Source organism: Elgaria multicarinata, chromosome 8 (assembly GCF_023053635.1).
Source record: "Elgaria multicarinata webbii isolate HBS135686 ecotype San Diego chromosome 8, rElgMul1.1.pri, whole genome shotgun sequence".
Taxonomy (NCBI): Eukaryota; Metazoa; Chordata; class Lepidosauria; order Squamata; family Anguidae; genus Elgaria; species Elgaria multicarinata.
In genome coordinates, this window is record NC_086178.1 from 41,313,325 (window position 1) to 41,328,725 (window position 15,401).

The 15,401-nt window shown below is 42.9% G+C and overlaps 1 protein-coding gene across 2 annotated transcripts in view; it reads left to right on the forward strand.

The window, feature by feature from the left end:
• PAX3 (paired box 3) overlaps window positions 1-15,401 on the forward strand; it is a 134,134-nt gene that overhangs the window by 83,012 nt on the left and 35,721 nt on the right. For both annotated transcript variants that reach the window (XM_063132225.1, XM_063132226.1), the window contains exon 5: window positions 12,688-12,893. In XM_063132225.1, the coding sequence (XP_062988295.1) occupies window positions 12,688-12,893 (206 nt within the window). The remainder of the gene's footprint in view (window positions 1-12,687; window positions 12,894-15,401) is intronic.

The window sequence follows — 15,401 nt, forward strand, 5'->3', positions numbered from 1 at the left end:
TAAGCATAGAGAATGGGGGCATCCTCTAGTGCTGGCCAAAGATAGTTGCTGCTTGAAGCAGAGCCCCCTGTTAGGGCAAAGACTTTAACCAAATCTTGCCACACCATTTAGCCACCAGTTCTTGCCTTCAATCTCAATGTGGCTCCTGAATCATGCTGCTTCACCCTGCTGCACTATTCATGCCCTTTCCTGGGCAGGATCTACACTACTGCTTTTTAACAGTATTGAAGTGCACTGACAACTGTTGGGGCCCATGACAAGTTCCATATACCATTTTCAATCCACTTATATTCTGCTTGGTGTAGTTCTGGCCCTGGAAAAATGGGTCTGGCAACTCCAGATAATAGCAAGTTCTGGCACTACTGCATTCAGCATACCCAGAAAGTACAGCTGTGTAGAGTTTGGCATATAGCTACATTTTGTGTTCACACCGGGAGGATATCTTGGAAATGGTAGTCAAGAACTGTCCCCAATGTCAAGCGCATCAATAGGCAAGAGTATGGCATCTCTTCATCTGTGGGTGTGGCCAGGAAAAACTGTGGATTGGCTCTATCTAGAGTTTGCAGGCCCGATGGGGATGATGTTTCCACAGTAGATGATAATTTAAAGTGGTTGAAAGTGCACCTGGTGAACTCAATGACCACAGAATTGACCTATGAAATTTCCAACAGATCTTTGCCATGTATGAACTGGGACTACACTCCCTCTGAAGGTTCAGGTATAGGAGGTGTTCTTGGATACGGTGTTGCTCCTGGATGGTCAGGTGCTGGTGGTGGCAGCCAGGAATGCCTTTGCCTAGCTTCATCTAGTGCACTATTTGTGCTCCTTCCTGGAGAAGACAGATCTGGGCACAGTGATACATCAATTTATATTCACTTCAGATTATTGTAACACACTCTAACATGGGCTACCTCTTGAAGAGTTTTTGGAAACCTCAGCTAGTGCAAAATGCAGCAGCCAGTCTGCTGTCTGGCGTTGTGTTTTACAGACCATATAACAATAATCTTGAAAAGCTGCACTGGCTTCCAGTTTGTTTCTTACCTAAATGGCTTGGAGGTGGAAGGACCTCTCCCTCTTGGATGAGGCTGCCTAAAATGTCCATTCATCATCTGAGGCCCTGTGACTTGTTCTATCACTTAGAGAGGTGAGGTTGGTGCGTACTCAAGACAGGCCCTTCTATACAGGAGCTCCCCAGTTGTGGAACACCCTCACTGAGAAGGTTGGGATAGCCTCCTCTTCATTGTCCTTTAGATGGCTGGTGAAGACAACATCATTCTGTTGAGATTTAATAGTTAACCCCATTCTCTGTTTTTATTATTAATCTCTATTATTATTATTATTATTATTATTATTATATATATATATATTATAATAATATAATTATAATTATAATTATATAATAATAATATATAATAATATATTCATTGTTTTTATTTGTGTATCACCTTGAGCACACATTGAGTGAAGAGCTGATCCAAAAATATTCAAAATATATAATAAATTTTAAAAAGGTCAAATTTAATCAGCCATGAACTAAAGAACTCATGGGAAAAAATGGAATTAACATTATTCAAGCCTCAAGCTATGATCCAACTTCCAATGAACTAGCTGAAAGAGAAATAAGAATTCTCAGAATGGGACTGAAAAAGATGACTAATGGAAATTTGGAAACAATGCTGGCTTGATGCTTTTTGAAATATGAAATGTTATCCCCATCAAAACTTCATGAGCATGAGTTTAGACTAAACTACATTGCTGGCTTATTGATGGGAAGGAGAATAAAAATGAATATGTACTTAATGTGGAAGGGGAACTGCAAGAGAAGCAGGCCCTTCAAAGACACAAGATTAGCATGCTAAGGAAAGGTTTACAGGATCACAACTACATTTCAGTTTCAGCCAACACCCCAGAATTGCAGGTAGGATCCAAGAACAAACCAGGATTTTATCATTCATAATGTGTTAGAATTATAGCTGTGAGTGTTCTTGCAACATTAAGATGACATCTATCTACCTACAAACTCATGTGTCTGAGGGCAATGAGCACCCACATAAACAAAATCCCAATAGTATTTCTGAGATTTGTTGTCAAGCTGTGACAGAGCCATCTGTGACATCTCCTAGTCAGAAAACCAGAGATGATGAGGTTTCCTCAGCCTAAGATGGCCAGGAAGCACATGATCTCTGATGCTGGCAGGTCCGGGAGAGTGTACGAGAATCCTCTGTATGAAAATGGATGCCCCTTAGAAGGAAGAACCACTGAAACATATAAATACATGTCTTCTAAGTTTTGGCTTTCTCTAAAGCTTAAGTGTTGAGATGTGAGCAAATTTGTTCAGATCTTTGGTAGCTATATGTAAAGATGTGTGGATGTACTTAATCACAAAATTCAGCCTGTTTAAATCCCATTTCAATGTGACTGAAAGATTGGATTAGACTGCATTGGATTAAAACCTGTATTTTCCAGGTGGAAGGCAACTCTAGAAAGCAAAATGAATAGAATTATAGCCACCCAGGCCCCTGGAACTTGCTGACTTGTGTTAGTATGAAATGCTTGTATCATGCATTTCGTCTCATACAAGTGTACCTGCCTTCATCTAACAATGCTTTATAGTGTTTAATTTTTATAGTGTTTAATTTTTGTTAACATTTCATTACAAGAGTGGGCTAATTTCTTTCCTGATTTCAGTCTTTCCTAATTTCAATGTGTTTGTTTTTATTTTACTAAGAACTCCAAGGTCTGCATTCTTGCTTAAAACCCAGGAAGGGACTTGCTGGATCCAATCAAGGTCCCAGTCCAGCATTCTTTGCCAGAATCTCAGCAACTAGCTGGCAGTTGGTAGTCCAATGGAAATTGGCTAGTAGTCACTGGTGATCTTTGCTGGACCTTCTACCCACCCTTGTTTTATTCTGCATTACCACTCCAAAAAGTGCCCAGGTTGATAAATAATAAGACATATAAAACCAATGCAATTTAAAAAATTACAGACAATTCAACAAAGGGAAAACATCTTCAGAAGCAGAATATAAAAACCTATCCATTGTTGTCAAATATATTTCTGAGCTTTCATATGCTTGCTGATAATATATGCCATTCTTATCCCTTTGTTCATGCCTGAGTAAATGTGTGGAGGATTTCAGATGATAATCCAAAAGTTTCCTGTAATAAAAGGAGTACCATATAGATGATGGATTAAATTACAACCTTGAAAAGGCTGGTCTTGCAATCCGACCTAGTCACTGATATGCAAGTGTGTGTTGAGTGTGCTGCTGACCCTTATAGTCTGCTACAAAGTGAGTTTCTAGGTCCTTAGCTTAAACAAACATACAATCATGTTATGTGGTGAGCTTGGCACAATGCACAGGTGGTTGCATACTGACATTAGACCTTCTGAACTTGTCTCCTGCTGCCTACCATATTCATAAGTAATCTGTACGCTCCTCCTAGGTTGGGAGCACTTGGGGAGTTGCTAAGTGTCACAATTTATTTGTACTATTTTGATTAGCCCAGACCTGGCAGGGGTTTATTTTCTTTTTAATGACCTCTCGCTGTGAATCTGAGCTCTCAAAAGGAGGCGAGGGGAGGAATGGCACAGTATTACTGGTGGGAGGAGGAGCGAGGGGGAGAAAGAGAGAGAGAGGGAGGGAGAGGGAGAGAAGCCGAAGCAGCAGTGTCTGTTCTAGAAAGCAGCAGTACTGAGTATTTAGCTGAGTATCTAAATTCTTAATTATGTTGAAGATTCCAATGGGAACTGTTTACCTTAAATGGAAATGTTTGGACAAAATGGTTTAGGGGCCATTCTGTTCTCCCCACCACCACCATCCTCCAGTGGCAATAAAAGACTCCTCTTAGCATTTCCCCTCCTGTTAGAGTTAAAATAGCATCTGGTGGAACCTTTTGGTTAAGACAAACAAGGATCTAAAAACAACAGTAAGCCACACTGCTTACTGCTTGTAGTGTCTACACCAACTGGGATTTATTGGGAAGCTCCTGAAGAAGCTCAGTGCCTACTGCAGGTTTTCTGGAAAGGACGTGTGTTTGTGTGTGTGTGTGTGTGTGTGTGTGTTGTGTTTTCTAGTGCTAAGGTCATATATTTAACATTTGAAAACTCCCCTGGTTTCCCTGGGGGTGGGGGGAATAAAAAATAAATAAAAGGAAGCTTCCAGGTGCTGAAGTCTCTGGACTGAAGAGACATGGATTAACCCCTACAGAGCATCCAGTTCAACCTCCCCTTAAAAAAAGAAAAAGAAAACTCCGCACAATCTCCCCCCTTCTCATCCACTTCAGTTTTCTTTGTGTCTCCTGCATCCTGCTAGGCAGGTGTCAGAGGCCTGAATGCGTGTAAAAGGCCCTGTTGATGGATACCACAGATGGAGCGTGGAAATTGGTCGAATAGCCTCAGCCACAGGCCATTTCTAAGGACTCAACAAAAGCCGCCAAATAAGTCAACAAAAATCCCAAAGTTCACAAAGGGAAAGTGTCATTTGTCATTTACTGTGAGACCGTGAGGGGGTTCCAGCGTTACTTGCACTCCTCCTGCCTTGCACCCGAGTAAACATGATAGGGGTCACTCGCATAGATTTCACTACAAAAAGGATACTTCAGATCTAAAGCAGGCAACAGGCCAGCTACATCCTATCCAAGATTTGATGTAGGAAAATAGGTGTATTTGGTTTATGTTTGATTTACAAGGGGTTCAGGGGATGTGCATAAGTATCCCCAGGGAGCCACTTGCATGTGCTCAATATAACCCCCCCTACACACACACACAGATATTATTTTCGAAGTATAAATTTCCTTGCAACCAAGAAATGTATTGCTGTCACTATAATCCACATTATTAACACATATTCTGTTATTCAGAATTCTGTTATTCAGAATTTCAAAATTCATTATGCACCAGCCAATTTGGGAGGTCCATCTTCCTAATATGACAGAGAGTATTTTGCCAGCCAAATTAGTACCACTAGCAGGTAAATTGTAGTATTAGTTACAACTCAGCATACATCACCAACTTGCAAACAATGTGGAAAATAGGCATAGTTATATGTCCAATTTCATGACACACCACAACATTTTCAGCACTGAATGAAAAATTGTACACATTTTAGAACATCCTGAAGTTAGCTCAGCAACAACACCAAACATTATGTCACTTTGTCTAGTTGTGTATGAACCTCACCCCAGCTGTTGATAGAAAACCAGGGGTAGGAAATGTAAATCAAGATGTATAATTAAATGGGAAATTGATGCTGCCTTTGAAGCAGGTCTCTGTTTCCTCCTGCTTTGAAGCAGTAAATGAAATTGCTAAAACTCAACATTAGAGTATGGAAGAATGAGAGTAGAGCATTGTATTGCTTAAGTTTTACAATACTGAATTATTGCTAACGAAGCCATGCCATTCAAGCTCTGGAGAGGGAAGCCTCTCTATTTAGATAACTGTAAAGTGCATTGTATCGTATTTGTAATAAATATATGCTTTTCAAATTGTTGTCATGTTTTCCCTCTTTAATTATTCAAATGAAATACCCCGCTGAGAGGACAAACAATGAACAGAATGAGTGTTTCTGAGTATTAATTGTTGTTCAGTGTTTTGCCTAGGCATGTCTGGTTATGATGTTCCTCGGGGAACTGATAATTACAGAATTCCATGTGACCAAATCCCTATGAAATTGTGCAAAGATTTTGTGTATAATAGTGTTAACTTGGATGAAGTATTTCCTGGGGCCACCAAACAGGTCATGTGGGGTTAAGGGACAAAGAACCACTCTCTAATTCTGTAATTCCTTCTTTAATTAAACGTCGCGGCTTTTCCACTGGTGGTTGGCGCTTATGGGGTTCTCCTCCCATTCTTAAAGGAGGAATTTGTAATCCCGTGGAGTCTGACTGTTGTTCTGTACTTGATCTTTTTCAAGACTGATTACGCTCCTCTTTTCTTCATCTTCTGTGAGATAGTGTGGGTCAGTGGGCAGTGCCAGTAGAGTGTGTAGGTGAATGCCTTTAAAAGGGTAAGATATGATCTAGTCAAAGGTAGGCACCTCAAAGACCCATTGAACTCAACGGGATAGTGTGATCCTGCTCATGTATACTCAGAAGCACACCCCATTGAGTTCAATGAGACTTATTTCCAAGGAAGTGAGTATAGGGTTACTTCCTGACAGTACAATCCTAACCTTCCTGTTTTTAAATAGCTGGAGATTAAGGATGTAGTGGAGATGAACTTCTGCCAACCTTTTGTCTGCAGAAAGAAGCTCTGGTATTTGTGGAGTGAGTGGGCTCTTCCATAGTGGATAGTTGTGCTGTGCCTGGGTGGGCAGAGAGTCACTAGCGACTCTCTTGGCTCTGAGTACCCTGAGATAGGTGGGGAGCTCTAGCATGGGGTGCTGGTGGCTTTGGATCCCCTGAAGGCCTTATCCTTCAGACTCTCAGCTTTACTAGACTGGAGCTGTGGTAGCAAAAAAGGAAGAAGGCTCCACACCTCCATTTTCTGCTTTGGGCAAAATGAGCTAGCAGGGCTTGGAATATGGTGGTGGATCTACCACTCTGCTCTTCCCCGGCCCCACTTTGGATTGTTCTGAAAGTACTTAATGTTGACTCGATCATGCCCTTATTTTGTAGGAAACAAGTGAGAGAAAACATTATAAATTCAGTTTGTTACCCTTTACCAGGTAGTATCCAGATTGTTCTCAACTTGTTCTTACTCAAAAGAAAGTATAATAGTGTCACTGGTATCTGTACTATGTGCAGTTTTGAGGTGATCAGCTTATAGCTCAGCAAATATAGCTCAGTTGTTATTTAGTTCTTAGGCAAGCTCAAGACTTTGTTGTTGTTGTAAAAGTAGCAAATCTATTGTAAGGATATTTTCTGAGTGCTTGATATTTGGGAAGGCAGGCAGGAAATATATTCACTTATTCATTCACCATGTTTATATGGCAATCCACTGGCATAGGTTCTCTAGCTGACTTACAAAACTGAGAATAAAATACAACACAGTGTTTAAAACACAACAAAAATGATAACATGCAGCCTAAACAAATGAGCAAAAACATGAGACCAGATAGTTGGTCAGACTTATAACTGCAAGATTGTTTAAAAGGCCTGGGTGAATAAAAAGATTTCACCTGGTGAGATGATGCTAAGGAAGGTGTCAGGCAAATCTTTACAGAGAGCGCTACAATGCCACCACTGAAAAGGCGTACAGATCCTCTAAGGGTAGATATATGCAGAAGAAGGTCATCTTTCAGATAAGTTGGTTCTAAGTTGTTAAGGGCTTTAAAAGTTAAAGCCTGGACTTAAAATTGGGCCGAGAAAAAGACTGGGAGCTGGTACAGCTGATAAACCATGAATAATGTGATTGACAGTAGTAATCTTGCATCTTTATTTTGGACCAGCTGCAGTTTCTAGTCTGCTTTTAAAGGCACGTGAAGCTGGGATGTCAGCCACACATCAGTGCTACCTCAAACCAAATCACCAGAGGACCTCTTCCAGCAGTTTCATGTATATGTTAAGCAGCTTGAGGGAAAGAAGAGAACTCCGTGTGAAACAGTGGCCTTAGCGAGACCTACCTGAAAGTCCGGGGGGAGAGTTGTGTTGTGAATAACGTGAGATCTTGCCCTCGTTTACACGTAAGGCGTGACGACCTCAGGAAGAGAGGTGTCATGCCCAGGGCCGGCGGCAGACTACATTGCGCCCTAGGCAGGCACGTTCTGAAGCCTCCGCCCCACCCCCGCTTGCTCACTCACTGCCCCCCTCGCTCGCTCGCCCGCCCGCTCACACCCCGCTTGCTCACTCGCTCACTGCCCCCTCACTCGCCCGCCTGCTCACTCACCACCCACCGCCACCGCCCACTCGCCTGCCGCCCCCGCTCGCCCACTGCTCCAGCTCCCCACTTGCTTGCCCGCTCGCCCACCAACCCCGCTCGCTTGCTCACTCACTGCCCCTTCGCTCACCCACCCGCTCACTCACCGCCCCCCGCCACTGCCCGCTCGCCGCCACCGCTCGCCCGCTCGCTCACTGCTCCAGCTCCCCACTCGCTTGCCCGCCCGCCCGCCACCCCCGCTCGCTTGCTCGCTCACTCACTGCTCTGGCTCTCCCCTCGCTCGCCCGCTCACCACCCGCTCCCAGCTTTGAAGCCAGGACGCTGGGGTTGGGGGGTGGGGCAGAGGCTTTGAAGCGGCGCGCCTGGAAGTGGCTTCCTGGCATGCCATACTGAAGCCTCCGCCTCCAACCCCAGTGTCTGGGCTTCGAAGGAGCCAGGACGCTGGGGTTGGGCAGAGGCCGGGGCGGCGGCTTTGGAACAGTGTGCCTGGAAGCCGCTCTAGAAGAGTGGCTTCCGGGTACGCTGTTCGGCGCCCTCGTTTGCTTGGCACTCTAAGCCGCCACCTGAGTTGCCCCTATGGCAGCACCGGGCCTGGTCGCGCCCGCCATTTTAAAAAAAAATTCTTAAAGGGGACAGAGCGCACAAACAATCGTGCGCAAAGGTACGTTTTTTTTAAAAAAAATTACCTACTTTCCCTGCTCCCCCCCACCCTTGCCCCTTGGGCAGAGAGTAAGCTCTGTGAGATTACTCTCACAGAGCTCCTGGCTCTGTGAGAGTAATCGTGCAGAGTGGGGTCAAGCCGCAGAAATGGGTCACATGCTCCGCGGTCTCGGACTCAGCCCGAGACCGCGGAAAAAGCGGGGCTAAAGTGTAGGGCTGTATCCCGGGGCAAGGGAGGGATGATCCATCCCTGATCCTGGGATCCCCTGTGCATCATGTGGACACACAGGGACGATCCTGGGTATCACCCCGGGATATAGCCTGGTCTAGCTAAGGCCTAAAGCACAATTGCCAAGGCGTAGAGCAATGGTCCCTCAGTACCACCTTCTGGAATAGGCCAGCCCTCCAATCAGGAATGGAACCACCATCAAGTGGTGTCTGCCGCACCCAATTTGGAGAGCTTATCCTGAAGGATACCATGGCCAATGGTATTGAAAACTGCTGAGAGGTCTAAGAAAATAATTAGGATAACACTCTCCCCTGTTTCTCTTTTGGCAACAATTATTCCACAGAATGACCAAGGAAATTTCTGTCACCAAAACAGCTCTAAAGCTCAATAGGAACAAGTCCTGAAATCTAGTCTCATCTGAGGGCTAAAGCAGATATTACTTTAAAGACATAGCTAGCAGCTATGCTTCCCCCCCATTTTTATTCTAGGGCAGTGCTGCCCCAAGTAATTTTGCTACCTGAGGCAAAGATGGGACAGTAAAATCTTACTTCAACACTGGTGACAGGACAGCAGCCTCCACCTCACTTGAGAGCAGCAGGCCAGTTTAGGCAGGGCAGGGCAGGCTGTGTGGTACAAACACTTTCATCCTCCAGCATCCTGTCACTGCTCGGAGTCCCTCAATATCTGCTGCTTCCTCACTCTGCCTAATGATAGGACTGGCCCTATTCTAGTATAAGCATAAGAAGGCTCAATCCAGACTGGGACCCTAGCATTGAAGGATAGGGTTTTTTTAACCCTTTCCCACAACTGTGGGCTTGATCTTGATCATGCTGACACTAGAGTAAACATGAAATTAACGTCTGCCTTGACCCTAAATGTGACTGGAGCTGACTATATACCACTCACTTGCACACCATTGCCAGGAAGGAAATGTTAGCTACTGGCTTATTGTTGTTAACATCTTCCAGGTCCAAGTTAAATTTCTACAGGATTGGTTGGAGCATCCCTTTAAAGAAGCTGGAACCTCTCCCTCTCTTAAAGAGACATTTACAATTTCTTCAACTCAAACATCCTTGCCCGGCTAGATTTAATAAGGATGGCAGGCAAGAGTGGAGCACACAGGTGGTTGGCCAGACTTGGCCAAGCACTTTGCCCACACCCTAAGGTTCCAATAGCTGAAAAACCATCCAATGAAACCAGACAATGCTCTGGACATCGCCATGATGGCACTACATTGACTGTGGAGTCCAAGTCAAGACAGATGTGAGTTTCTTTGCCGCCCAAGTAAAGGGCAAATGTGTCACAGCTTGCTACCAAGGGTTCTATTAAATTTCTTTGTGGGACAGATAACAAAAGGCCTCCACTTGAAAATCTCTGCTAAATGACACTGAGAGGATGCAATGGTGGAGAAAAATGGTTTCTTTGCCACCAAAGGGTAGGCCTGATAAGGGACACTAACATGTTTGATTGGACTTGTAATGGATTTACCTCCCCCTGTATTTCAACTGTTGACCTACTTGCTTCATTGCCCTCAGGACAGGCATAGGTTGTGCTCAGTGGAAGAGGGAGTTTGGGGATGAATGTGTCAACCAGCTGAGCTACCCCAGTCTCACACGGAAGCCCACCATATGGTACAAATACTCCAGATTGGCACCCAATTAAATGCGACGCCTGAAGAAGGATGGGGAACTTCTACAAATCACAGCAACTCCCAGTCCCCCATTCTCCAGCCTATGCTGATGCTGCACTAAATACCCAGGAGAGCGGCATAGCTAGGCAAGTCTAATTTTCCCTACCTCTCCACCAAAGTCTCTGTGGTGCAAAGCAGGTTGGTCTTCTCATACATTATCAAATCATGGATGACAGACATTTTATTTTGGACCAACCTAACATTAAATGACAGCACTAGTAGGCCAGAAGGCAGGCTTGTTGTAAGACTATGAAAAAGTTTCCAGTTGGAGGAACAGCCAGAAGACGGAACAGATGTAAAATGCCGGACTTCTCTTCCTGACACCTGGCTTATTCAAACTCCAATGCCATATCTTCCCTTACTTATAGTCATAGAATCATAGAATAGCAGAGTTGGAAGGGGCCTACAAGGCCATCGAGCAACCCCCTGCTCAATGCAGGAATCCACCCTAAAGCATCCCTAACGTCACTCTTATAGGGCCACCTGACCCCGTAGGATCATAGAATCACCAGGTACATAATCACAATGACCAAACAGAGAATGCTACAAGAAAATGCAGATTCAGAGAGCAGCAATAACTTTAATTAAAACCATAGTACCACGAACAATTTTTTTCCCCCAAAATCAAAATGAGTCAGGTCAGATATAGCTAATGTTGACCAAACCCTATCCTCTTGACTCTCACTTGGGTCTCCAAACTACATTGGCTGCACACCACACATGAATGATGATGGCCATATCTTGGGGGTGGGTGGGTGGATGGGTGGGTGGTAGAGATATATTTTCCAGAAACAAATTATTTCAGTTTGAGTGCTAAGGAAATACAATCCTTCCACAACAGAAGCATTTCTTTGAGGATCAATGACTGGATCCAGGGAAACAACTGAGTAACAACTGTGTAATTATTGTGCTAACAACAACAAAATGTCATCTGGAAAGGCACTAACTTCTCTAAGAAAAATGCAACATTTGCTTAGTCTTAAGACTTTCGTCTGTTGTGTTTTGACTGAGCTTCATAGACCAGATGCTTTTCTTGAAAAACATACAATCCAGAATCAGTTTTGTTTCCATTTACATAGCTGTACCAAGTGGGCAGCTGCTGTTCTCTGAGAGCAATGCTCTGGCTTTTTGTATTTATTTGGAGACTGTTTGCATCCAGTTTTCTACTCCTGGAAGGATTCCATTTCCCCCTTTATCAACAGAGTCCAGAAACAGATATAGCAGATGACCAAGAAGAACCACTGTGGTATAACAGACAGAGTTTGGGATTGAGACCCAGGACTAAAACTGCTCTCAGCCATGAAGCTTGCTGGATAATTTGGGCTAGTCATGCTCTCCCAACCTTACTTATCTCACAAAGTTATTGTGAGGATAAATGGAATAGAATAAACTATCCTGAGCTTCCTACAGTACGGGTGGGATAAAAATGTAATAAATATGGTGTGGCCTCTCCCCAGGATGTTCATATTAGTTTAAGATGATATATAGGTACCATATGTGAATGCTACTTATTTAAGACATGATTTTAAAACCAGATTTCTAACTTGCTATATATTTATTGTACTGAAGGAAAGGACACAAATGAAATTAAGTAGCCACTGAGGCAACCCTAAGCAAACAAGCTATTTAAAAGCCACAGGATTCTCTTCAGGGTGCAGCCCACTACCCACTTAATTGGAGGTAAGCCCCATGGAATTCAGTGGGACTTACTTCTTAGGAGACATGTAAAAGATTTTTCTGTTCATCTCCTAATAGGTAGGCCTTGGCAGTCCTCACATTCCAAACGTATCGTTTTTAGTAGTCATAGCTAAAAAACAAAACAGAAACCTTTTTCATTAACTGGAAGTGCATTTTTGAACATTTAAATTACTGAGAACTTTTGTGGGTTTGATTTGGGAGCAAGACCTTGTGATTTTACTTGATTAATTACAGCAACAACGAAGCTGCATGGCTTAGATTTCAAATATTTGAGGTCATTGGAAAAATTGTGTGGAATATATTTGAATAAATTAAACCCAGGCAAGGAAGTTGGAATCTGCCTCCAGATATTCCAAAAGGAAGAAATGTGACTATATTAACTGAAGGAACTATTGAGAATTATTCAGTCACTTGAATGAAATATGCTGTCGCTCTCTCAGACAAGACCGTTCATTGTTTGGTTCATTGGACAATCCGGACTAATTTGAATGAGGCATTTTATTCAATGCCCCCTCCTGTTACTTGAATTCTAGATTCTTCCCCCATCCGCTGGCCAAATCTTAATTGCTCCATTGCTTTATTTCTTTTCAGCTTCAGCGCCGCAGTCAGATGAAGGTTCTGACATCGATTCTGAGCCAGATTTGCCATTAAAAAGAAAGCAACGTCGTAGTAGAACAACCTTCACGGCAGAGCAGCTAGAGGAGCTGGAGAGAGCTTTTGAGAGGACCCACTATCCTGATATTTACACCCGGGAGGAACTCGCACAAAGAGCTAAACTCACTGAAGCCCGGGTTCAGGTGAATATACATATTAAAGCTTGTAGTTCATTGTCTATTAATCGGGTAGATGAGAAGGAATACAATTGCTATTTTGAATTAGTTGTTCTTCAGTGAGTGAATTTTCTTGGTGAAGAAGAATGAGTTGTATCAGGCTATTTCAAAGGTGCCCTGTTTATTTTGAGGCTTGGTCCAACTAGTCCAGAAGCATAGTTCTTGGAAGGCTACCAAGGAGAGGGTTGGTCAGTAAGGATGGAGTAGTGTTCAGCGAAGGCACTGGGGAGGATGCAGTGGGTGCCTGATGAATCAGGTCCTTGGTCTTCAGTCTGTTTTGTATAGTGCATGTTATTTCAGATCCTGGAGTCTATTCCCCTTCTCTGTCAATGTCCAAGATCATACACCCATACAACTTATTCTTACATAAGGCTCTGTTTACAAAGGGACACTGAATGCATGACAATCAGGAGTGGGAAGAGTAGGTGCAAGCCCCTTCCCCCTCCACATATCCAGATTCTTACCATGTGTTGTAAAAGATGTGTAAAATCTTGTGTAAAAGATGGTTGTCTGGCCCAGAGCCAGCCACGAACCATTTAAGTTTCATTTTCAAACATAGATCTAAATCAACTTGCACAGGTATATGAAAAATTTCCTGCCCTATTAATAGTTAGTTACTGACTTTCTGAATGGAGCTGAACTAATGACATTTCTTTGGTGAGATATGTTGCCTACATAAGAAAAGTAATGAAATTTTACTACTTTGAAATTGGTTGAACTTGAAATTTTCAAAACCATTATGATCTTAAAAGATTAAAAGCATACAAAATTAAGGATATCTAGAACAAACCCTTGGCACCAAAACTCTTGGGAAGTTATAAAAAAGCTTTTGAAGAGTCAAACCAAGCATGCTTGAGACTTTTCAAAGCTTTACTTCCAGTTTCCTCGATGGTTTTTCTGCTGTGTACATTTGCTAGACATCTTTATTTTTTCCTCATTTGTAATCTTTTCGGAACTCTCCTAACTGGGACTATGAATGGTCTGTAACAGGGATGGGCAGATGGTAGGTAGGGATCTGCTGGCAGCAGTGCAGACCGTTGGCTCTGATGTCAGTGGGGAGGTGAATCTGCTTTGGGTTGCAATCAGAACTCTAAAGGAGCCATTGCTCAGAAACACCTTGTTTTGCAATTATATGCCTGCTTAACTGATCTACTATTTGCACTTGGTTGCACAAGGCTGTTGGAGCACCAGATTCTATTGAAAAACAAGCTGCCCCAAAGGCTACCCAACTTTTATAATATTGGGCCATGGAAGGTAAATAAAATGGGTATAAATGTATATTTCAAAACTGATTCAGGTAGTCACACTTCCATTATCTAAAAGAGATTGCTTAAAAGGCAAATGCTTCAAAACCAGATGATTTTTCCCAAGAAGATTTGTACTGAAAATATCTAACAATGGAACTTATAATTAGGTTGGTTATGCCAGAAAAAATTAACCACTTGGACTTTTTAAAAAATTAACCACTTAGACCTTTTAAAAAACCAGTTAATTAGGACTATCCACTTTAATTTATTGTATATGCAATGCTGGAACATGTGAGCTTTAAACGCAACAATGAATGTTCATATTTTTCCAAAGCAGTGACCCACAGTTACAAGAAAAGCAGAAGTCTCATTAACATAACAGCTGTCTTAATGTGGCTTTAACCCTGTGACTTTTTACATTCCTTATGGCTTCCTGGGGTTCCCTTGAGACACATCTTGTCTCACACTCACTTCTGTGATCTACAGCCTAGCAAATTCCCTACTATGTTGAACATATGGACTTTTTGTGTGCTTAAAACAGCATGCAGGGTGGAAAGTCCAGTCAATCAATGATTAAAGTACTAGGAGAGGGAGCAGCTCTTGGGAATTAAAGATGAACTGGTGTTTAAGTGGACCAAGTGAGGGCACTTGTTTAAAGTTTGTCCATACTTTACATAACTGATGCAGAGGGCTCCAGGGAGACGGACCTCCTTTTTGTCATTCTAGCAATCACTGCTTCTCTGCATTGCCAACAGAACTATGGCCAGACTTAGTGCCACTGTATCTTTACAAAACTTTTAATTATGTGCTAAGGAAATCTTTCATCTGCACCCAGAATAAATTATACTAATTTCCATAACATAATGCTGTTTGGAATATTTAGGAATTTATGGACATTTTTTAGAAGTGTGGTGTCAGATATGTACACCTGAGGAATATACGAATGGGCAGTGGTGGAGAGAGGCAAGAACCTATTAACATAAAATAATGGATCACAGGTGTAATCACGATGGGGTTAAATTTAAAACCAATTTTTATTAGGGGCTGAAGCAAGACTCTACCCTTAGCCTCTTCTTTCTGGTTCATTTCAGTCTCCATCTCGTCTTATGCCAGCAGTAGGCTGACCATATTTTGGAAACCAAAAAGGAGAACAACATGGCCACCCCAAGGGGGCGTGTCCACCAACTTGTCCAACCCCCAAGGGGGTGTGCCCACCAACATGAACAGA